Source organism: Neofelis nebulosa, chromosome 12, assembly GCF_028018385.1.
Source record: "Neofelis nebulosa isolate mNeoNeb1 chromosome 12, mNeoNeb1.pri, whole genome shotgun sequence".
Lineage (NCBI taxonomy): Eukaryota > Metazoa > Chordata > Mammalia > Carnivora > Felidae > Neofelis > Neofelis nebulosa.
The window spans coordinates 5,230,013-5,253,384 of record NC_080793.1 but is presented as its reverse complement, the minus strand read 5'-3'; the positions used below and the strand labels follow the sequence as shown (position 1 = coordinate 5,253,384).

General features: G+C 53.1%; 1 protein-coding gene across 14 annotated transcripts in view; it reads right to left on the bottom strand.

Moving 5' to 3' along the window:
* The window catches only part of RAPGEF1 (Rap guanine nucleotide exchange factor 1), a 133,606-nt gene that overhangs the window by 35,491 nt on the left and 74,743 nt on the right, over positions 1-23,372 (bottom strand). For all 14 annotated transcript variants that reach the window (XM_058693752.1, XM_058693753.1, XM_058693757.1 and 11 more), the window contains 6 exons: positions 21,420-21,576; positions 9,072-9,160; positions 8,245-8,397; positions 7,649-7,772; positions 7,032-7,215; positions 4,912-5,418 (listed from right to left, as the gene is read on the bottom strand). In XM_058693752.1, coding sequence (XP_058549735.1) covers positions 4,912-5,418; positions 7,032-7,215; positions 7,649-7,772; positions 8,245-8,397; positions 9,072-9,160; positions 21,420-21,576 — 1,214 coding nt within the window. The remainder of the gene's footprint in view (positions 1-4,911; positions 5,419-7,031; positions 7,216-7,648; positions 7,773-8,244; positions 8,398-9,071; positions 9,161-21,419; positions 21,577-23,372) is intronic.

Below are 23,372 nucleotides of genomic sequence, written 5' to 3'. Positions count from 1 at the left end.
GGGAGGCCGGGCGTGTGGGGGCAGGGACACGCGGGAACTCCCTGTACTTCCCGCTCAGTGTCGCTGAGCTCTAAGAAATAAAGCCTCTTTTTTAAAAAGCATCTTGGGGCCCCCACCTCCCCGCTGACAAGCCCTGGGGGTCTCCGGCCCCGTTCCCACTCTCCCCCGACCCAGGGGGGTTGCGTACCACCCAGGTACACCTCCTCCCGCACCTGGGACACCGGGGACGTGTGCACATGCTGTTCCCTGCTCTTCCCAGTCCTGCCGGGCACATTCCTCCCTCGCTCGTGGCTCTGCGTCCCCAGGGGCTCCTCGCCAGCCACTTGCCCGGCAGCCCCACCTTCTCCCCCTTGTGGCCACTCAGCCCTTCCCACAGCGTGTCCCGAGCCGTCTGCGGGACTGTCCCACGAGCACCAACGCGTCGGGCACCGGCTCAGCTGCCGGGGCCTCACAGGGGCCAGCAAACAAGTCCTCTGCCCACCTGAGGCCTACACCCTCCCACAAGGCAGGAGACAGACCGGGAGAGAGGCGCCCGGGGGTGGACAGCAGAGCGGGCTGGTGGCGGGCGCTTCTCCCGAGCACGGATGAGCCACGTGAAGGACTTCTGCACCGAGCCTGCAGGCCGGCAAAGGCCGAGGCCGGGCCCAGGGTGCGGTGAGCAGAGCAGAGCCAGCAAGGGGAGACTGGAAGGAGCGAGGCAGTCGCCTGGGGGGTCACGAGAGGCTGTGGGAAAGGGGCAGGGATGCCGCGGGGCGAGGACCAACAAGGGCTCCCCTCAGGGCCTGCCCACGGCCGCTTTGCCTTGAGAAAACAACGCGGGGCCCCTGTGGTGGTTCGGGCGAAAGACTGCGGTGTGGGCGGAGGCGGGGAGAGTGGTTTGATGTGGGATACACTTTTAAAGCTGATGTAACAGGGCTTACTGCCTCCCACTTGAGTTGAAGCCCCTGGAGGGCAGGGACCATAAGGGTCCGCCGGGTCCACGGCTGCATCGTCAGCATGTGACACGCTGCAGGTGTCCACAGATATTTGTAGAATGAATGAGTGAAGGAAACCCGTGTCCTCCGTCTCGGCTGAGTCCCTGCTAAACCAGGCGGCGGCCCCGGGGTGGGTCTTGTAACGCACCCACTGGGCAAACAAGTAACAGCCGCTAAACTCCGTTCCCCCCTTCCAGCCCGGAGGCCACAGAACGTTCTCGGGCGAGAGACAAACGGCAAAGAAAGACGTGTTTGAATTCAAACACGTGCGTCCTCTCCTCCCTAAACATCCTTCCAGAAACCCCGGCCCTTGCTGCCCTGCCACCTGCCACCCAGCGGCCGCCTCACGGTGGCACAGCCCGTAGCTGCGCGGCTGCCCAGGGACAGGCTCCCTCGCCTGAGCCGTGCGGCATCACCGGAGCGGCCCCGGCAGCGGACGCCAGCAGGGGCCTCACCCACGCGGGGAGGCGAGACGTCTCAGGGACCCGTCCTCACGGGCACCCTCTCCTGAGGCAGGCGCAGAGGCCTCGGCCCTCGGGTGCGAGCATCAGTATGGGCCTTGCTCCTGACTTTTCGGGTGATCCGAGCCCCACCTCCAGAGCCAGGCCCTTCTGACGAGTCCACGGGTTCGGGAAAGCGACCGTCTGGACCTGTGTCCAGCCCTCTGGCATCCTCAGGAAGGCCTTCACTGATCCCCGTCTCTCTGTGGGACTAGAACCTCCACGTGACGCTCCCCGTGGCAAAGTCTGGGTCAAGGCCGGCCCGGAATGTGGTACTGCCTTTCTCTTCTCTCGGCAGCGGAGGAAGCTCCTGAGAGCAGGGGATCCGCGGCCAACACCAACACGCCCATGGCTGAAGGGCAGGTGCTGTTATGCCTCCTTGATTCACGAGTTAGGAACGAGGGCCGATCAACGTACTTACGGGGCCGCTGTGCACGCGCCAGGGGGGAACCGGTGACGACGGGAGCTGGGAAGGAAAAGGGCCCAGGTTTGGAAGCAAGGGAACTTAGGTGCGTGTGTGGCAGGCACGGGGATGCCAGCGAGGGCACCATCTGGAGCTGGGTGCTGTCCTCTTGGGTCATGTCACAAGCGCTATGAGCACCCGCTAGATACCAAGAAAAAGTGGCCAGGACAATTTTGCAGGGCTTAATTCTGTGTTTTCAAATAGTCTCCACATTGAGGGTAGGTAGGGAATGCCTCTCTCGGGGGATGTCTTTCTGATGTCCTTCACCAAAAGGGGGATTGAAAAGAAGCGGTATAAGGGCCTTCGCTCCGACAAGCACTGAGCAGAGCGTGGCTGTAAAATGCGGTACGTAAAGGCAGTCTCGCCCGGAGGGGACAGCTGCCACTAGCGCACCTCGGTGTCCCCCTTGAGCCCCGTGAGGCTCTCCTTCCATGCGGCACCAACACCATGAGGCCCCAGAGGAAGACGCAAGCCTCTGAAGGGGACCCCACATGCCTACCGAGTGCCCCCTACAAAGGCTGCACACAACCCTCTGTGGCGGACTCAGACGGAAAGCTTCCACAAGACCTGAACTGACGAAGTCCTCGCAGGGACCGGCTAACCAAGCAGAGAAACAGCAGTGAGGCTCACGACCGGAGGAATAAGGAAGAGGGGTCCGTTTCAAAAGCAGCCCAAGAGCTCAGAGAAGGGGGCAGCGGCATCACTGGGGACGCTCGCAGGCTGGTGCTCCCCGCGGGCACCCAGGGCAGTGATTCGGAAGCCTGTCGGGCACAAGGGGCTCGTGGGGCTGCCCTCAGCACGAGGGGCCGAGGACCCTAAGGATGTCAGTGCCACCCAAAGGAGTAGGACACCGTGAGACCAGGACTGCGTGTGTATGAGCTCGTCCAGCATTAATCACATATAAGGGATGATGTCGATCTCCTTTCTCTCAAGGCAACTGTGCAAGTTTTCCACTGGGGCAAAGCCTGGAACGCCCCAAGGGTCCCCTCAGGGAGTGAGGAGCGGACTGGAGACGAGGGCTGTGCCTCAGGTTTGGGGTCCTTTCACAGGGCACAGAAACAACTCCCAGCTGCCTGGGGGTCACTGCTGAAACCCATACGGTCTCCACAAAGGAGGGCCGGACGCTCTCCTTCTTAGCGTGGGAGGCAGTGCGTGCGCTGTGCTGGGAAAACACAGGCCTGCTCTGAACCCCCTCTGCCACCCACTTGCCAGGTGATCCTGGCAAGGCTTAGTCCCCCTGCGCTCCCGTTTCTCCATCTATAAAACGGGCGCCAACATCACTGCCTGACCAGGGCGTAAGGACTAAATACGACAGTGCGGGAAGCCTTAACCCAGGTATGCCACACCTTAAGCTCCTAGTTTTTAAAGGTTTGCAGACACAAGTGCTACAGACACTGAGAGAAGAAATAAAGCCTAAAAATAGACGTCTAAATTAACAGAAAGTATTTTCAGCCACCGGAGACCTGAGGCTGCTGGAAAGGCAAGAGCGGACGACTCTCCTTTTCCTCCTCCTCTCTACAGCCCCTGCGTGCCCTGACCTGCTCTAAGAGCTGAGCAGGTGAGGCCCCTGGCTCCGTGGCCAGGCGCCACACATCTGTTGCGGTCTGCATGGATGCAATCCTACCCTGCATTCTGGGTTTGGATAATTTAATGGAAAGGGGAGGGGAGACAAGGGGAGAGGAGGGGAGGAAGAGACAGGGGAGAGGGGAGAGAGGGAGAGGAGACGGTGTGAGCCCAGGACGGCACACTGGCACGCTGCTCAAGTCAAGGTAAGGTGGGTGGAGGGGAAGGGCCAGTAGCTCCCTAGACACCCGCTCGCGTAGAGGGAGACGTTCCTAGCACTGCCCCTGGTGACTCCCACTGGTAGTGCCCTGCTTTCTCCTGAGCGAACGACAGGCGGGAACGACCTCATCAGTCTGCACGGCCAGCTGTCCCTCCAGCGGGGAGACCATACCACCCAGGCCGTGACACATGCTGGGTGACACCCAGCAAGGAGCTGGGCGACAAGGCCCATCCGGCTGCCCTCGGGGCCGTCCTTGCCGCGTGTAACCAGGCCGGGTCTCCCCTTCTTTGAGAGTGGGTCCCATTCTAGCAGGGGCCAATCAGATTCTCTCATTTGGGAACCTGGAAGGGAGATTCAAGTCCTAGTTGGTGGAAGTCCTCTGCTGGATGCTTCGACTGAGGCCAGGGAATCCTGGGGCTGTGTGGCCCACGCGAGCACACACACATCTGCGTGGTGGCAGCCAGTGCCGCAGAAGGGCCAAGCAGAGCCTGGCTGGTGGGGAGAGGGGGAGGGCGGGGCAGCCGTTACGGGAACTAGCAGAGAAACAGTCTCCAGTAGAACTCTACTTAGGAACCTGATTGCAAATTTACAGTTGGAAAATACAAAAATCTAAAATTTCAGCTCCATCCCTGGGCCCCAAGAAAATCATCTATTCAAAATATGTGGTCTAAGAAATGTCCTCAGCAACTGCAACCAGGTGCCCTCAGATTCCAAGTCAGTACATGACATTTCATGTCTGCAAACAGAAGACAGCGGGGGTACCAGGGACCTCTCTAAACAGCAACTGTGCACACTCTCGGGGATCCTCAGAAAACCCCTCTGTGGGCGTGGTGAGCTCTAACTAAATTCAAATGTCCACCCTGCTTTGCCCTGATGTTGCTGTAATGCTGTCCTGAAGCTGGGACCCTCGTCTCTCTTTGCTGCTGTGTGTTCTGGCCAAACACTCGGGCTCTGCGGAGGCTTGGCCCGAGGTTTTAGAGCAGCCATAAGGACAGGTTGGCTTATCGGGCTCTGAAAACCATCACCAATATGGACAAGACAAGGCTCCTGGAAGTGTCCACGTGCCACGGGCCCTATCTTTTAGGAAATCACAAGGCCACCGGTTTGATTTCGGCCTAATGCTTAAATAAAACACACCGCTGTTTTAGGTGACAAAATGTGCTTGCTGACAATGGCTGGACAAAAGCTTACTGTGTTTGTTTTTCTTCTCTGGTAGAGGAGGCGGTTTTTCCGGGTCACCCGATGATTCAGGAACAGTGAAGTCACCCACAAACTCGACAGAGGCTGGGGACCCTCCTTGCTGAAAGGGGAGAACAGCAGCAAAGGGCGTGAAGGGGACAGACGGGGCCGAGGCTGGGTTCTGCAGGTCAACCTCAGAGATGTTGTCGTATTGCGAGGGGTGTCGCTCGTAGGACACCCTGCAGCCAGAGCTGTCCGTGGTCTGCGAGGCCGCGCTCCTGCGCTTCTTCTCGGGGAGGGCAGGCGGCATGTCCATCTGCTGTCCTGGAGCTGAGGACCCCTCTTGCTGGGGACAGCTGCCAGGTGCCGGAGACAACTGGAAGGGATGGCCGAGGAACGGAGACCCAGACTCTCCCAAGGACTCCGGCAACGGGCTAAGATTACAGGCCACTTGCTGAGGTATCTGGTCTGCATTAGAGAGGTCTTGCTGAAGGAATTCGTAGTCGGGATCATAGTGATCTGCATTCACAACGGGAAGAACATGACCCGTCAGTCACGAGGCCCCGCAGAAAGAAACAATCCAACCCTCCCCTTAACCCGGTGCCATTCATCACAGCGTGAGGACACAGCATCCCCGTCTCATCTCTAGGCTTCATTTCATACTCCTCATTCTTCTCCCTGCTTACAGAAGTAAAGCCGAGTGGGAAGATGGCTGTTTGCTTATTTGCCTCCATCGTTTGAATTAAGAAAGAAAAGAAAAGAAAAGAAAAGAAAAGAAAAGAAAAGAAAAGAAAAGAAAAGAAAAGAAAAAAAGAAAGAAAGAAAGAAAGAAAGAAAGAGAAAGAAAAGAAAAAGAAAGAAAAGAAAAAGAAAGGAAAAAAAAGAAAGGGAGACAGAAAGAAAGAAAGAAAGAAAGAAAGAAAGAAAAGAAGAAAGGAAGGAAGGAAGAAAAGAGAAAAAGAGAAAAAGAAAGAAAGAAAAAGAAAGAGAAGAAAGAAAGAAAAAGAAAGGAAGACAGAAAGAAAGAAAGAAAGAAAGAAACAAAGAGGCACGACCACTGTAGGAAATGTGGCAAAAAAAAAAAACAAAAAAAAAAACCCCAAAATCAAGAAAATAAAACTCATCCACAATCGCATTACTTAACTATCACCTGTTTACAATTTGACGTATTTCCTTAAATGTCTTTTTTTTCCCCCCTAGGATTCATTTTTTAAACACCCAATTGAGAAAATACTAGGTCAGTGGTCTTGGATTTTGGCCATTACTCAATGCATCATGATTGACTTTTCATAGCTATGTATCACTCCACCAAGCGGATGCATGACGGTTCGTCGGATTCCCTAACACTTGAGTAGTTAGCTTGCTTCTGGGCCATCACTACTCCCAGTCATGCAGGGAGTAATGTCCTGGGATAGATCTTGCCACAGGGACGCCTGGGGGGCTTAGTCAGTTAAGCGTCTGACCGTTGATTTCAGCTCAGGTCATTATCTCGTGGTCCCGGCACTGATGGCTCGGAGCCTGCGTCTGTCTGTCTCTCCTTCTCTCTGCCCCTTCCCCACTCAAGCGCTCGCTCTCTCTCTCTCTCTCTCTCTCTCTCTCTCAAAAGAAATAAATAAACATTAAAAAAAAGAAATCTTGCTACAAGCTTCTGATTAAACCCTCAAAGTGAAATGTCCAGCTCACGGGACACGAACAGCTTCATGCTCTCGGACCCTGGCACCAAGCTGCCTTTCGGACTCTCCTCCAGCCCCCGCGGCACGCGCTCGGCACCAACCGGGAGGTCAGCATGTGCTGCCCACCTGCCCTCACCGTCCGTCAAAAGCCGTCAGGGGCTCTCCCCGTCATCTATAGCTCTGAGCACAGATGGCTCTTAATTTTGACCACGGGAGTCAGATCACACACTGAGGGATTAACCACAGTAACAGCCACCATCTGAGCATCTCCCAGGCAGTTTCACATGGTTGTTCCATCTAAACGTTCAACCTCCTGGGGACAGACAGATACCGGCAGCCCCATCTTGCGGTCAAAGAGACAGATCAGGGTCGTAGGACCAAGACTGGCATCACCGTATGACCCCAAAGCGGCCACCAAGAAGCGCAGAGACAGGAGAGGTGAGAGATGGCTGAGCCCACCTAGTGTTTCACAGCTTGTGTTCCGGGAGCACTGCCCGCTGTCCCTGTCCAGAGAGGACAGCTGCTCGTCTGACTTGCTGAGCTTGCCCATGCTGCTGCAGGGGGACAGGCGGGGCGATTCTCCGCCGTATGAGTGGCTGCCTCCTGACAGCCGCCTCTGTGTGTAACAGTCCACGTCAAAATCCTGGTGTGGAGAAATGAAAACCAGGCCCAAGTCACTTCTGAGAAATGGTGGCAGAGCCCAGGGGAGAGGAATCGGTACACTGACTTAGAGGAGACTGCCAAGGTCAGAAACCGGCTGCAAAGGCCCGTCTTTGATGTGACAAGCTGCGTCTGTGACTTCTGAGAAAGGAGCCTTTACGAGTGCTGGGAGTGTGTCGCCAGCGAGGGCCCCAGGGCCAGCCTCAGATGTCCGCAGGAGACGCTCTTTGGCTCCAGCCTCCCCACCCCGACCTCCTCCCCCATGTGGGAACTTCCACCCCGTCCGGTGGTCCCGTACAGAGGAAGAACGGTCCTCCCACTGCCAGGGGCTGAAGACCACTGGGTTTCTTTTCGCCTCAGGAGCCAAATTCCCACACCCAAAGCCTTCCTCTGCCTTCCAGATGGGGCGACATTACCTGCCTATTAATTCCAACGGGCAAACTGGAACCACTGGTGGCCCGACTCATGGGGGCCACGACGGCCACTCGGGTCGGGGACGGAGCTGACTGTCTTTTCTTCGGTGGCAACGCTGGTGGAGGACTGAAATAGATTAAGAAATCCTATCAAACCGAAAACCCAAACAGAAGCTCTTTAAAAAGGTGTCAGGGTCCAGAATGTGGGATTCTTTCATTATCAGAGACTTCACACCTACTTTGAACACTTTTAACTCCCGTCCCACTCCACCGCTGCCAAAAGAAAACCTATCAATGCCAAAACACCAAGAATCAGAAACATCTTTTCTTTTCCTTCCGTAGTAAGTCGTACGAAGGCTAAGAGGCAAGCTGCTGGGAATTCTTGGAGGGCGCGGCAAGGGCGGGCGCTGGGGCCGGGCTCGCGTCCTCCACAGATGATCCTCCCCAAGGATGATCAAGATTCCAAGGCTTCTAAAGAGCGAGGGGCTGGGTTCCAAGTTCTCACCCTAATGGCACCGTCTTCGTTTTGGTTCATCTACCCATCCATTTATCAGATTGCATCATAAACAGAAGAGGGTGCCAGAAAAATAAAAAATTACCTATTATCAACCACCCGAATGCCAGGTAAGGGGGGTTTGGGGGGCGCGACCTCTTCATCTGTAGAGTCTGGAAGCAGCTCGGCTGACTGGGACAGGCCACTTGTCTTGTTCAGAATCTCCATCTCTCGATCTGTCAGGGGGACCTCAGACTGGCTGGAGGATGAGAAGAACCTGGGATTACAGAAGGTTACAGAGCACACGCAGGTCCCGAGTGGGGCAGGATGTGACCGGGCCATGGAACCGAGGCAGGGCACCGGGCCGAGCAGCAGGAGCCCTGGACCCTGTCCCTGGAGCTCTATGGCACAGATGGGGTTTCAAGTCTGTTTGATCACCAAGAATAGCAGGAGTTCGGCCAGGACCCCCTGACTGCATCTGTTTCCTTGTCTGTAAGAGGAAACCTCAGAAGACATGGCCTAAAGGTTCTCGACATGCTCCAAATTATTATGTTTTATATTTCTACTAGGAGCTTGTAGCAGAAATGGTTACAAGGCCTTGAAACTGTCCACACTGCCCTCAGCACTTTACTCTCTTGATGAAGCTCAGTTCTCTCAAGCCCAATCCCCAAGACCCAACCCTCTAAGCTCTTTCCAGTTACGGAGGGAAGTGGCTCCGGAAAAGCGCAGGTGGGGGTCGTGGTCTCACGCGGCAGCCTGAGAAAGAGTCACGCTGACCGCTAACCCTGAGATCAGGCAACACTTCGAAACGTGAGCGAGCTGGACACACTTTAAAGCAACACAGGCCACCAACAGCCTACCTGATGGGGTTCACGTTCTCTCTCAACGGGAGACCCAAGTGGCCGGTGGCTGGAGGGTTTAGTCAGAACTCACCCATCAGGTCTGCAGGCTGGGGAACTGGGTTTCACTGGGCTGGTTGGAGACGGATGCCCTTGCTTCTCGATGGTAAGTCTGACCAGCTCCTGTACCCCACACAAGAGAGAAGCCATGAGGCACTACGACAGCTCCTTGCTGCTCGGTTTTCACCCCAAGGCAGGTCAGCTGTCTGTCCTCCGCCCAGTCTCTTTTGGTGCCTGCAGATTTCCCGCACACTGTTAATGCAAGTACTGTTCGATTTAGATAATCTGAACTTCCCAAAATGTCCCCTACCCTCAAAAAATACCTTCATAGCGTGTTGAGACGTTTCAAGATACATAAAGGTACTTCCTCTTGGAAGAGGGAAATGACAAACCCTGCTGTCTCAAAATGACGAAGTTTAACACTAAAATTACATTCCAGCAGAACAGATTCCCAGCCAGTTTGTGGGGGGGAGAACTACTCTTTAGTTCCTGAAAGCCATTAAATTACATCCTATAACGTGCAGGGCGCTGCCTATGTCAAGGAGCAAACCTCCGGCATGGGGAGGGTGGTTTCCCAAAGCAAGGTGGCCCCGGGTGTGGCAGCAGCTGGTATCCCGAGATGACTGGTCAGCATCTTTGTCGACCGACAGAGAGTTAACGGCCTATTACCCAGTGGAGACGTGACTTTGGAAAATATATTTTTTGCACAGAAAAAGAAAGATCAGGGCCTGCTTGTTTTTTTTGTTTTTTTGTTTTTCTCAACTAGAATGCAATTTTCCCCAGTTTGATGGGGTCTGATGATCACAAATACCCGTGTAAATACCACTCAAAAAATACCGAACATTTCCGCTGCTCTCTCCAGAGCCTCTGCCCCACCCCAACCGTGGTTTTACTTCCGTTTCGCAGATTACATTTGCCCAGAGCTCGACATAAATGGAACCGTTACAGTACGCACTGTCCCGCACGCATCTTGTCTGAACGGCTTTGTGGGGCGATCTCACTCACGTGCCGTAAACGCCGGCGCAATGGTTTTGTCTGCTCGCGGTGGAGCTGCCCTCAGCGCTGCGACTTTTACTACTTCTGCTCCCCCACAAAAGAAGCTGTGCCCGTGACCAGCCCTTCCTCATTTCCCCCAGCAGCTGCAGCTCCGGGCAACCACCATCCTGCCCTGCCCTGTCTCTATTCTGCTTCTCTTTTGCTCAGTGTGACCATCCACGTTATCGTGCGCACGAGTAATCTGTTCCTTCTCGTTGCGGAGTTATATTCCACTGTATGCACAAACCTACGTCTCTTTACCCATTCTCCTGTTGATGGACATCTGGGTAAGACCTGTTTGCGTCTGGGGGCAGGGGGGAAGATTCAGTATTTCAGCATGAATATCCATTTCTAAAGTTACAGAGGAGGCAGCAATGGGCGTGAGTGGGCAACATCAACATGCCCCTGAATGAGACTGCAAAGCCTCTCCACACTCAAAATGCCACAGACACGAATCACAACACATGGGCTAAGGCAAGGCTAATATCCTCCCTACCACAAGGATTCTGTCAGAAACATGAAAACTAGAAGAAAAAGACAAATACATCAAAACTAATACCAAAGAGGAAACTCACAGACATAAACATCAGTGCTCAATAGTCATCAGGGACTCTCCAGCTTTGATGGTAACAAAACAACCTTCCAGACACAGTAGGTAGGAGTAGTCCTTTGAGAACAGCCTTCTTAGAGGATGATTTGTCAGTATGTGTCAAAATTAAATATCTGTACTCTTTTTAAAAGAATTTAGCCCAAGGAGGGGTGCCTAGGTGGCTCAGTAGGTTGAGCGTCCAACTTTGGCTCAGGTCACGATCTCGCGGTCCGCGAGTTCGAGCCCCGCGTCAGGCTCTGTGCTGACAGCTCAGAGCCTGGAGCCTGTTTCAGATTCTGTGTCTCCCTCTCTCTCTGCCCCTCCCCCAGTCGTCTCTCTCTCTCTCTCTCTCTCTCTCTCTCAAAAATAAATAAACATTAAAACAAATTAAAAAAAAAAGAATTTAGCCCAAGGAAAACGTCATGGATGTATGCAAAAAATAAGCTGCAAAGGATGGTCATCACAGCATTATATGTAATAGATAAAATTAGACTCAATGCTCTGTAATTAAATAGTTAATATTAGATACAGATTGTGTCCATTATGACAGAACCAAGCAACAGACCATTACGTTGCCAATACAAATCAAACTCGTGAGAATATATGATATCACGGAAAGAAAATGTAATACAACGTTTGGTGGAAAATAGCTCCAGGTGGTCCCCTGGCACACATACAGTATGTTTTGGAAATAAATCGTAAACAAGAAGGGGCCCCCAGGTGGCTCAGTCGGTTAAGTGTCTGACTTCGGCTCAGGTCATGATCTCACGGTCTGTGAGTTCGAGCCCCTCATTGGGCTCTATGCTGACGGCTCAGAGCCTGGAACCTGCCTTGGATTCTGCGTCTCCCTCTCTCTCTCTGCCTCTCCCCAACTCATGCGCTCTCTTTCAAAAATAAACAAACACTGAAAAAAAATTTTTTAATGGGAACAATACACATCTAGAAAGTATGGCTATGAAACATCCCTAATTTTCTTGCTTTCGTTTCTTTGCGTTTTTGTAAATTTTCTGTAATGAACATGTGTTACTTCTGAGATACTAATTAAAACGGGAAAATACAACCAAAGGCATGCTCAGTGCAGCTGGAATCCGCATCGCCCCACTCTAGGACAGGACAGCGGCTGCCTATTCTTGGAGACACAGAAGTCAGATCTCTGAGTCAAGTACTAGACAAAGAAAGGAGAATGTTCCTATGTTCCTGTTCTGACAATTTACAAGTTAAATAAAATCTCATGGGCACTTGGACACTAGTTACCTAGCTGGTGATTACGGCCAGGACGCGACTGAAAGTAAGGAGACAGATGACGGGTTGAGGAGAGAAAGCAGGGAGTGGGAGGGCGAGCAAGCCACTGGGCTGCACAGAAGAGCATCGCTGTGTCAGAGGGGGTCAGAAGGCCAGACCAAAGCATCCTGGAAGGCCCATGTTCACATTACTCTTTTCCACAAGCAGGGCGAAGAACAGAGAGAAGTATGTGTACTCGCATCGGCTGACGTAGGAGAAAGTTCCACTAACTCTTCACTGATTCACGAGCAATTATGATTAGCGTGCCACCTTCCTGGAGGGGCAGCTGAGCAACGGCGCAGGAGTCACGGAACGACGGGCACATCGGCACAAGCGCGCACCCGGACTCCCACACGACGACGTGGTGGCGGAAAGTCTCCCTTCCGCCGGTTTGCCAGCCTTGGCTCACGGAGGGTGCAAAAGGGGCAGGCAGCTTTTCCACCCCTACCGCCCTTCCGGCCCCAGAAGGAGACAGAAGGGAACCTCCAGAAGGTGCGCGTATCTGGCTACTGCACCAAAAACCTAATCTCGTTCAAAGCTGGCCATTGGCAGTGCGGCAAGAGCCTGACTCCTACTAAAGGCAGAATTTCCGAGAGGGACGTCAGACTTTTCAGCCCTCTTGAGGCACAGGTGTGAAAAGACCAGACTGTGCGCACAGCCGGCGACTGTGAACCAGACAACGACCGATCCACTGAAAAGCAGTCTTCAAAAGCCAAAGGGTATTGGGAAAAGTATCTTTCTAAGTGCATAATACTTTATTTCTGTGCTCATTTTAGTCGTACTGAAAATGGTCACAGTGATGTTCCCATCTTGAGTGACCTTCAACAAGTCAAAGTATGGGCTGTGGTCCTCCCATCTCCTCCCTGGCACTAAGACAAAGCCCCCGTCCGGCAGAGAGCACACGGGCCGCACAAGGGCCCCTACGAGGTGCGGCCACGGGCAACACTCCTAAGAGCGGCTGCCATGCCGCCCCTACCAGTGGGCACCACACCGTGGCCAACCCTCCCGCTCACACGCCGTGCCTGAGAAGCACACCAGTCTACGGGCAGTGGCCACCAATCCTGCTCCCCCCTCACCCCGGCCCCTCGCTGTCCATCCTCAGTCACCTTCTGGCCCTGTGAGTCTTCTGGGTTCAGGCCATGACAGGGCCCCTCTACTGCTCAGCGGTCCTAAGACAAGTCCTTCGCCAAGGACACCACATGGAGGCCACCAGTTGGGAGTTTCCTGGACCGAAGCAGCAGAATGAAATCACAGGGGTGTCTAGCCTTTTCACTGTGAAAAGAAGGGACCTTCCCACCTGAAGTCTGAGGGGTGAGGCAGCCACAGAGCAGAGGAAGCGGCCTCCTTCTCCTGTGCAGCAAGCACTGGGGAACAAGTGGGCTGGGCAGTGAGGGACTCCCGAAGTCGGCTCTCCGAGGGCCACTCCAGCCGCAAGACACTGGCTGTCATTCCTCAAACGGACTAAAGACAAGGCAGCCAGAGGAGGCCTCAGATGCAGTGTGGGAGGAAAAAAATTAAGACACGAGGTTGATGAGGTTAAGTGAAAACCCCGGTGGTGCTGAATGCGAATTGGAAGTACCAGCAGAAACTCCAGATGTGCTTTGTCTTACAGAAACTAACCGCGTGACCCACCAGCAGCGATGAGAACATCAGCCCTCAGTGTGGTCTCTAAATGGGACTTCCCAGCAAAGGGAAGCAGGGCTCCCTAAAGGAACGGCTGATTCCAGTTCTGTGGTAAGCAATGTACGAGGTACCTTATAACTCAATAATAAAACGAAAGCCCAATTTAAAAATGGGCAAAGCGGGTGCCTGGGTGGCTCAGTCGGTTAAGCATCTGACTTTGGCTCAGATCATGAACTTGCTCTTGTAAGTTTGAGCCGCGCGTCGGGCTCTGTGCTGATGTCTCAGAGCCTGGAGCCTGCTTCGGAGTCTGTGTCTCCCTCTCTCTCTCTGTCCCTCCCCCACTCATGCGCTCTCTCTCTCTCTCTCTCTCTCAAAAATAAAGATTAAAGACTTCTTTTAAATGGGCAAAGGACTTGAACAGACATTTCTCCAAAGAGATACACAGACGGCCAATAAGCACACAAAAAGGGACTCCATATCATTAGCCCTCAGGGAAATGAACATCTGCCAAAAAGCACAGGTGGGAATGGAGGCCGTGGAGAAGCCGGAGAGGCTGAGGCCCGCATCCACCGCAGATGGGGTGGAAAATGACGCAGCCGCTTCCAGCCCGCTCCTGGGTGTACCACCAAGAGAAATGAAAATACACACCGCATAACAACGTGTACAGGAGTGTTCACGGCAGCCTCCCTCAGGGGTGCCGAAAGGTGGAAACTCAGACGTCCAGATGGCCACGAGAAAACAATGCAACGTGGTGCACCCACAGAGTGGAGTATCATTTGGCAAGAAAAAGAAAGGAGGTACCGATACATGCTGTGGCCTGCGTGAACTCTGAAACCATTGTGCTAAGTGACAGGAGCTGGTCTCAAGGGGCCACAGAGCATACGATTCCTTTCATACGAAATGTCTAGAATAGGCAAATCTATAGAGGTCAGGCTGCCTAAGGCTGGGCGGTGGGGGATGGCGAGAAATGAGGGGGGAGGGGAGAGCATAAAGGGTAGGCAGTTACTTTCTGAAGGTGACGAAATGTCCTAAAATGGATCGTGGTGATGGCTGTACAAGTGTGTGAATATAGTAAAAAGAAAAATCACCATATATATTTTAAGTGGGTGAATTATATGGTGTGGGAATTACAGCTCAATGAAGCTGTGTATCACCACCCCCAAACAAAACAACTATCAGATGATAAGAGCCTGGAACAGATTTTCATACCAAGACAACCACGAAGAAAACTATCAAAGACTTCTAGGGTCATATCACAGGGAACTCAGGAAACAGCCTAAAAAAGTTTTCAGTGGCCAAAGATGGGGCCTGGGGACCAGGAAGAGGGACAAGCAAAGTGGGTGGGAGCACGGCCAGCACGTGTAAATTCATGAGTTCAAAATGAGATTTTAAACAGCTCGACTCACTGGTCATGTTAAAGGGTGCGAGGAGACAGGCACTGTTTTGAAAACTGGTAAAGAAAGGAAGGAATTAAGCATGGATCCTGCCTCTTCTCTGAGAATGATCACTCAGGAAAACCATAAGTTTACAAGGGAGGTCTGTGATTTAAGTGTTTCCCAGCAAATGAGAGAACGGCACGAAGAATTAGAAACTCATCATTCTGCAACTCTAAATCAGTGAACAGATCTAGGCAAAAATCATGGATGGCTACTAACGTCAGAAAGGGAGGGGCGCCTGGGTGGCTCAGTCGGTTAAGCGTGTAACTTCGGCTCAGGTCACGATCTCACGGTTCGTGAGTTCGAGCCCTGCATCGGGCTCTCTGCTGGGCCTGCTTCAGATCATCTCTCTCCTCTCTCTCTGCTCCTCCCCTGCTCACGCTCATTCTCTCTCTCATAAGTAAATAAATAAAACAGTTTTGTTTGTTTGTTTGTTTTTTTAAAGAAAAGGAAACATGCCTCTTGATGGAGGTGAGGGCAGCACTGAGGGAGCATTCGAAATACAAAAACCTGAAACTGATTCAGCCTCTAGTTTCACAGGGAATTCAGGGGAGAGAGGAACATGCCAGACAACACTGTTTGGATGTCATCAGCACAAAATCCAGAACGTGGGAGACCTGTGACAGCAGTAACCCTTCCTAACAACACAAGTAAGCTGCAAGGACAAACAGACGGAGAAAAGCGATCTTTAGACGCATGTTAATGCACTAAGAAGCATACGGGCTTTACCTGGACCCTGAACTGAAAAGCAAACTGTTTAAAACCAGAAAACTATGCCCTGCATACGGGCGGGGTCCAGCCCAGGGCTTGCTTTCTGTAAGGCCCTCAAGGTGAGAATTCTTTAAAAAGAAAAAAAAAAATTACATAAACCAACGACAAAGAACATGCAACAGAGACCCACAGGCAGCAGAGAAGGTATGTAGCCTGAGAGGCTTCGAGTATTTATTCCCTGGCCCTTTGCAGAAAAAGCTTGCCGTGGCCTCAAGCTCTGCACGGGCATTTCCAGGCGGAAGGACGGGATCTGCGATTTGCTTCCAGCGATCCCGGGGAGCAGGCAGAGGAACAAGACTGGCCAGGAGCGAACAACTGCGGAGCTACGTAAGGGGGCTTCATTACCCCGTTTTTTTCTTGGCAAATGTTTGAACGTTTTCATCAAAAAATTAAAAAATAGGCTGAACGAGGAATAAAAGGGATGGCTTGAGATGTCAGTGTGGCAGGGACAGCAAGTTGCCCCACGACTTGTTCTTCCTCTTTAGCAGAATGTCAGCTGGGCATGTGACCAAGCTGTGATCAATGAAGTGTGAGTGAGTTCTGTGAGGCCTTTGAGGAAGCATCCTCAAACGGAGAGGGCGTACCTTCCTACTCTCTCTTCCTCCTTGCTGGCTGGAATGCAGTCACGATGGATGGAGCAGGAGCACTCGTTCGGGACCGTGAGGTGGAATCTATGTGCTAACTAAGGATGGCAGGAAAGCAAGATGGGAGACGACCACATGCCTGGCCATTTTGTGAAAGTGTCATTCGCCTCAGACTGCCCGTCTGTGGGCTTCTTGGCCATGAAGGAGAGATAAGTTTAAAAGCCAGTATTATTGTGGATTTTCTTACAGTCGAACATAATCCTGACTGGTGTAGTCAGAAAAACACTTCCTACAAAATATTCCCGTTGTAAGTGAAAACTGATACAGGCAAAGCTCACTAAAAGTGGACCTGGGAGGTTACGAAGGGAGCCACACCAATGACATCAGTTACAGGAGGAATCGTCGCTTACAGAGCCCAGCAGAGGCACCCTCACCAGGAGAGCACGGTGATCGCGGGCCCAGCGGGAAGGGCGGACCCAGCGTCTCCGACGAGAGACCCTCCACCCCAGCGACTCGGCCAGTGAGAAACGGCCCTCACCCTGAACTCCTTCCTGCCCATCTCCGGGTCAGGACAGCCCCTCCCAGCGTCCTCCTCCTAAAATAATCCTCTCTCTTTGTTGGACTTGACCGTGGTTTTGCCCCGGCTCGCAGGTCCCGCATTGCAATTGTCTGCTATTCCCGAATAAACCCATTTTGCTGGTAGAGTAACGGGCTGTTCTATTCTGTCGGTTAACGGGTACGCAGGGGGTCCGGGACAGCACACGAGCGCAAGTGCGGGTGGTGATGACAGAACTGCAGGTGCTCTCCTCCAAGGCTGTCGGAGTAAGGCTGAAAAACAAAAGTGTGTGTGTGAAGGGCCGGGGGGAGCTGGAGGCCAGGGAAAGAGGCTCTGGGTCTGAGAACTGACATCCGGGACGGCATGCCAAGAGGGCAAGCGGAGCCCAGGGAGCTGGGTAAGAGACGGTGCACCTGAGACAAGAAGAAAGGCTGATGTTTAGACGGAAGGGCACGAAGAGCTGGCACACTGGCTTCCGAAGGACAAGCCGGGTCACCTGCTGGAGCCAGAGGAGCTGGGCCGCAGAGAGCCAGGTGCTAGGGAAAGCGAGGGCCTTTCGATTCCTTCCTCAGACGGTCACCATCCTCTCTGGGCCTCAGGCCCCACCAGCAGAGCACCTGCCCGGGGCCAGATCAGGTGATAGCGACAGGTCTGTCTTTCGACCGGAGATGCATGGAAGCGAACCGCAAGCACCGTCAAAGACGGGCGGGCGCAAGCCATCCCGGACGCTAACATATCCGTGGTGAATGGTGCCTACCCGCCATTTACTGGGCACCTAGCACTTACTGGCCAGGTACTTCGTATACGTTCTCTTTCTTGACCTTTCTCCAGTTCTTCAGGGTAAACATTCAAAAACCTACTCGAAACTCACACAAGTCACTTGCCCAAGGTTACAGAGCTAGCAAGTGACATTTACTCAGGGCTTTAAATAATAAAAGGTGCTACCCCCATTCAGGGACAGAAGCATAGCAACCCTGTTTGAAAATACTTCTTCGACCGTTCAAAAAAAGAATTCCAGGGGCGCCTGGGTGGCGCAGTCGGTTAAGCGTCCGACTTCAGCCAGGTCACGATCTCGCGGTCCGTGAGTTCGAGCCCCGCGTCAGGCTCTGGGCTGATGGCTCGGAGCCTGGAGCCTGTTTCCGATTCTGTGTCTCCCTCTCTCTCTCTGCCCCTCCCCCGTTCATGCTCTGTCTCTCTCTGTCCCAAAAATAAATAAAAAACGTTGAAAAAAAAAAAAAAAAATTTAAAAAAAAAAAAAAAAAAAAGAATTCCAGTTAACAACTGAATGAGTTACTTGGAAGATGGTGAGTCACTTTAAAGGCACGCGCCAACATCTCTCCTACGAGCGGGATGACGACATCCTCACATCTCTGCGCGGCCCCGTCCCTCCCGGCGAACTGAGGCTCACTCACCCCACCACGACCCAGGCTTATACGGTGTCCTCAGCCCGATGGGGACAGGAGAGGGGCTGGAGGCCGGCTGGCGGCGAGGGGGGACGCACAGGCAGTCCCTGGGCTAAGCTGGGTCTCCCTCACGTGGGGGGAGGCCGAGGGGGACGGGAGGCGCGCGGGGTCTGGGGTCCGGCAGCCCCGGGTGGGAGTCACGACCTCGCCGCTGACCACTGGGCTGCAGGTTCCCACACCTGCGAAGGGGCGATCACACCCACGGCAAGAGTCGTTATGAGCATCGGGAGGGACTAAATGTCTGACATCTCAACAACAAACGCCAACAGCACAGTGTTCGGACCGTCCCTGCTCCCTCGACCGATTCCAGCTGCAACACACTTCCAGCGGCAGGCCGACTCCTGCACACCCCTTTCTGCCTTTGGCCCGTCTCGCCCTCAGGGCAGAGTCTCTGACCACCCCGAAAGGGGAAGGTGAGCCAAACACCCGACCAAGTGAGGCCACGTGCCACTTTCTCTTGTAACACTGGACCTCGTCGTGATTACAGAATGACAAGCTCCGCTGTCCTTCTCCCTCCGCAGATCCTCAGCTAATGGTCAGGGACTGTGGCAGGGGTATCACTACATTCCCAATCGTATGGCACCGGCTGGCACTCGAGGAGGCTCTTGAGAAGGGAATCCTGAGTAAATGAAACAAAACTGGACCCAGAGAGGTCATCACCTAGAGTCTTCGCTCTGGGTCAAGTATTTTTTATTTTTCTTATTTTGGGAGGGGGAGGGAGGGGGAAAATATGGGAGGGGGAGGTGAAGGGGGAGGGGGAGGAGAGAAAGAAAGAGAGAGCGAGGGACGGAGGGAGGGAATCTCAAGCAGGCATTATGCTCACTGCAGAGCTCGATCCCACGGCTCTTGGATCATAACCCGAGTCAAAATCGAGAGCTGGAAGTTCTAACGACTGAGCCACCCAGGCGCCCCTGGGTCAAGTATTTTAAAAACAATTGTGGAAGGGCACCTGAGTGGCTCAGTCGGTTGAGCATCTGACTCTCGGTTTTGGCTCAGGTCACGATCTCGCGGCTCATGAGTTCGAGCCTCACATGGGGCTCTGCGCTGACAGTGCAGGGCCTGCTTCGGATTCTCTGTCTCCCTCTCTCTCTGCTTCTCCCCCACTTGCACTCTCTCTCTCGAAATAAACAACTTAAAAAAAACCGTGGAAATGTTCTTTGTGTCCAGACACTGACAGGTTCATAATCTGGAGGTTCCTCTCTCCCTCTCTCATTGGTCAGTTTGAAAAATCAGAGAAATTTTTCTTTTCGACATGCCTTTCAGTGGATACGGGGGTGCTTTAACGATCCCGTAACGAGAAGTTACTTGGGAACGTGACAAAGCTTCACACACAGAAACTCCATCTCGTCTATTTTGGGCACTCTAACTTGTTTCACACATCTCGTTATAATTCAGTAGAAGGAAACCTGAACAATGTCACCTGCAAAACAACAGCATTTCCAGAAGCCTGGGCAGGAAGAGCAAGGGGTGCGTGAGCCAGAATTCCACACGCTCTGCTGGTGACGTGCGACCCAGGTCACGTCTCATTCTGCACTGCCGACCTCCAAGAGCTCCAGGGGAAAGCGACGGGGAAAATGCGTATGGCTACACTCCAGAATCTGGAAAGTGACACCAGGCCTTACAGGACGGGCCACTCTGGGCCTTTACCCTTAAGTCTCCCTGGCCCACACAGACATGGCAGGACCTAATATGCTCTGGGGAATGCACAGAGCCTGGGCCGGCAGAGGAGACGCGGTGGCATCCAGCCGAGCCTCTCTCTACATGAGCTTCCTGACGTCCCACCGACACAGCGGCCCTACTTATGTGGCCCCAGTCGACACGATTCATTCTAGAGCAAGTCGTAATGCTAAGCGAGGCTTTCTTAGCCTTCCCTCTGTGACTTTTACTATCTGGGCATCCTTACTCCACTCCCCGGAACTTCCACGGGACGTCAATCCAAGGAGACAGCTTTTAGGAATCTGCTGGGACGGCTGAGTGGTGAAGGAGGTTTTCTTGGACCTAGGTTAAGCACCTCAGCTACGACTTTGAACTGAAGGGCGTGGAAAGGAGGAGGACACAGCTGTTTTTTCCTTCCCCTAAGCCAAGAGACTGGCCTCCAAAGCACACACCTAGCACCACAAAATTAATAAGGAATAGCAGCTAAAGTCTGAGTGCTTGGTATGTACTAGGTGTTGTTCTAAGAGCTTTCCATGTATTAATTTAATACTTCCCACAACCCTAGGGTATACGGCACTATCATCATACCCATTTCACAGATGAGCTAATTGAGGTGTAGAACCCTAGACCGAATAGATTGCTTAAGCTCACAGACTAGTAAGTGGTGAACTTGGATTCAAACCTAGCCGGGCAGGCCCCAGGCTAGCCCTCTTTCCACTGCTAACATGGCCTCGCGGACCAGCAGGTCTCCACTTTCCCGCGGCACGAATCCCGACCCGAAGGCCCTCAGTCGCCTCGTACTTACATCCTGTCTTGCTCCTCACCCATAGGACCTACTGTGTCAATTAGAGTTTATCCCGGACCCTCTGTGGCCTCTGCTTCCCACCTCAACTAGGTTTCGTAATTTCCCATCACGCTGTTCCCGACCTCTCTGGCCGGTAAATTCCAGAACGTCAGACCCAGTTTCATTCCTTACTCATCTCAATCTGACTTTTCTACCAAGAATCACAGAAGTTCTCAGAATGTGAAACGGTGGCGGTCGACTTGCTGAGAGCTTTGCGACCAGTCAGTGCAGAGACAACTTCCTCTGCGTTCTGTCTAGCAGGCAGGCACACACAGTCAGAGCTGTACCACAGAGCCTCACTGAGGGCTGACTACGTGCTCGAGCAAGGCTGACTGCTTCTGGCAGCTTTTCCAGCATCGAGACGATCAGGCCAAAGGCTTTAGTGCTCTGAGAGCCATCTGTCCCGGAGAGAATTAAACGGCCGTCGGACCGAGCAGCAACACCAGAGACGCTCGGAGACGTTCGTTCCAAAGCGTGAAGCTTGGGAACAAGTTGTTGTGTGACAGACGCCCAGCGGGGAGGCCGCTGGCAGCCCGTGTCCTACCTTCACTCCGTCCAGCACGGCCTTGATGACCCCCTTCACCGTCGTGACCACCTCTTTATCTTCTGAGTTCACCCCTTCCAGCATCACTTGGTCAGACCAGCGGATGAGGTTGGCGAGACTTTGGTACACCCGGCTGTAGCAGGAGGAGAGGGCTGAGCTGGGGGCAAGAGAAGAGTTTCTTAAAGAAGGTGGACCCTCTGAAGCACGACCGTCACTTGAAGCTACTGTTTGATACAGAACCGGTTTCCTGGACACAAGGGCTCACTTCTAACCCTTTCTCTCCGGAAGACCCACACCTCCTTTTCGTGACAAACGCTCCCCTGAATCTGTGCCCTTATAAATCCAACGCACACCGTACGCAGCTTTATATTCTAGTCTGTTATAAGACTGTTTTCATTTTCCAAACATGACAGATAAAAATCCCGCCACAGTTTATGTGCTTATTTCCAGAGCTGACATGCTTCTTCAAACTTCCCGCCACACCCCCCCACCCCCCTCTGCAAGATCCTGACCTCTCCCTCCCCTCCCCTCCCTCCCCTCCTCCTAGCTGCTAATCATGGGTCAAAAGCACTACACGCTTCTCGTTCTCAGACTAACACTCATGTTAGATGGGCCACAAGGAGCCAGCGGGTGCGTGGCATTTCAGCAGGCAGGATCCTCTACCGAAACAGCCTCTAAACGTGAGCTCGAATGGTCTGTAGCTCACCAGAATTCCTTCCAACGTGGGCTGAGCTCCACTCTCTGCACCATAACCATGGCAGGCCTGCCAGAGCCCCGCACTCATGAAGACCACTTCCAGAAGGACAACGGATGAGGGGCGAGGAGGCCTCTGCTGGCGGAGGCGTCGACCGCTCACCGCGAACGGAAGGCCCGGCTACTTGCGGATGCCTCGCTGATTGGGGAGGGGAGGCCCAAATGTCCACTCTATATATGTTCCACACATTTTTAAGTAACCGGAGGTACTTTTCTCTAGGAATTATGGAAAGGATTATCTTTCCATTTTAGATATTATGTACCATAAGAGAGGAAGGGCAAAAATATGGAAAATTTGTGGAATGCCCCTTCTTCCCCTCAAAAAAAAAAAAAAAAAAAAAAAAAAAAAGGTTGGGGGAGAAAAAGAATGAAGGAGATATTGAACAGCCCAAGATAGAATTTGAAGGAAAAGATACAATACTGTCAGACATGATTAAGACAGCTTCTGAAAACAAAGCTGCTTATAACAAAACCCTGAAACAAACAAAGCTCTAGCAAGAAGCTCTTCAGAATCAGGTGATGGGCAAACACTTTCCAGGAGATCTACAATTTCCATTTAGCCACTCATTCCGCTCTGTGCGTGTTCCAGCAGGAGAAGAGAGCAGTCAGAAGGAATGAAAGCAAACTCCAGTCCCCTTAGAAACCAGAACAATTTACCAAAGGGGCCCCGGGAGGGCCAGGGTTGGGCTGCCTCAGAGAAGAGTATGAGTGAAAGTGCTAGGTGCTGGAAAGAGGGCTGCTGAAGGGGACAAGAACTGGTCTCCCCTAGGGGCTGGGCCATCGGTGGTGCCATCCTGCAGGAGGTGGGGGGATGGCCCTTCTAGCAACTCCAAGCCTCCTCCGCCTCCTCCCGGCAGGGCCAGGTGAGGCCTCTTTCAACCAAGACGGCCACCTTCTGCCAAAGTGCCCGTGGGGGATTCTGCCAAAGCGTCAATCACACTGTTAAACTACTGGCCAGAACTAGATGAAAAGGAGGCAGGCAGACACGTTTACATAATGCTTGATTTCTACCTGCACTGAATGGTAACATCCTGAAAAGCACCTGAAGAATTCGGCAGTCGTGGCCACGCTTCACAGCGTTAGCGTGGAACACTCCTCTGTGTCAGGGGCTGAGACATTAAGAAAGGAAGGAGGGTCCCGTAACTAGGAGAATGTCCAGTGGCCACACGTCTCCGTGCACCACAGACGCCCCAGCGCGGG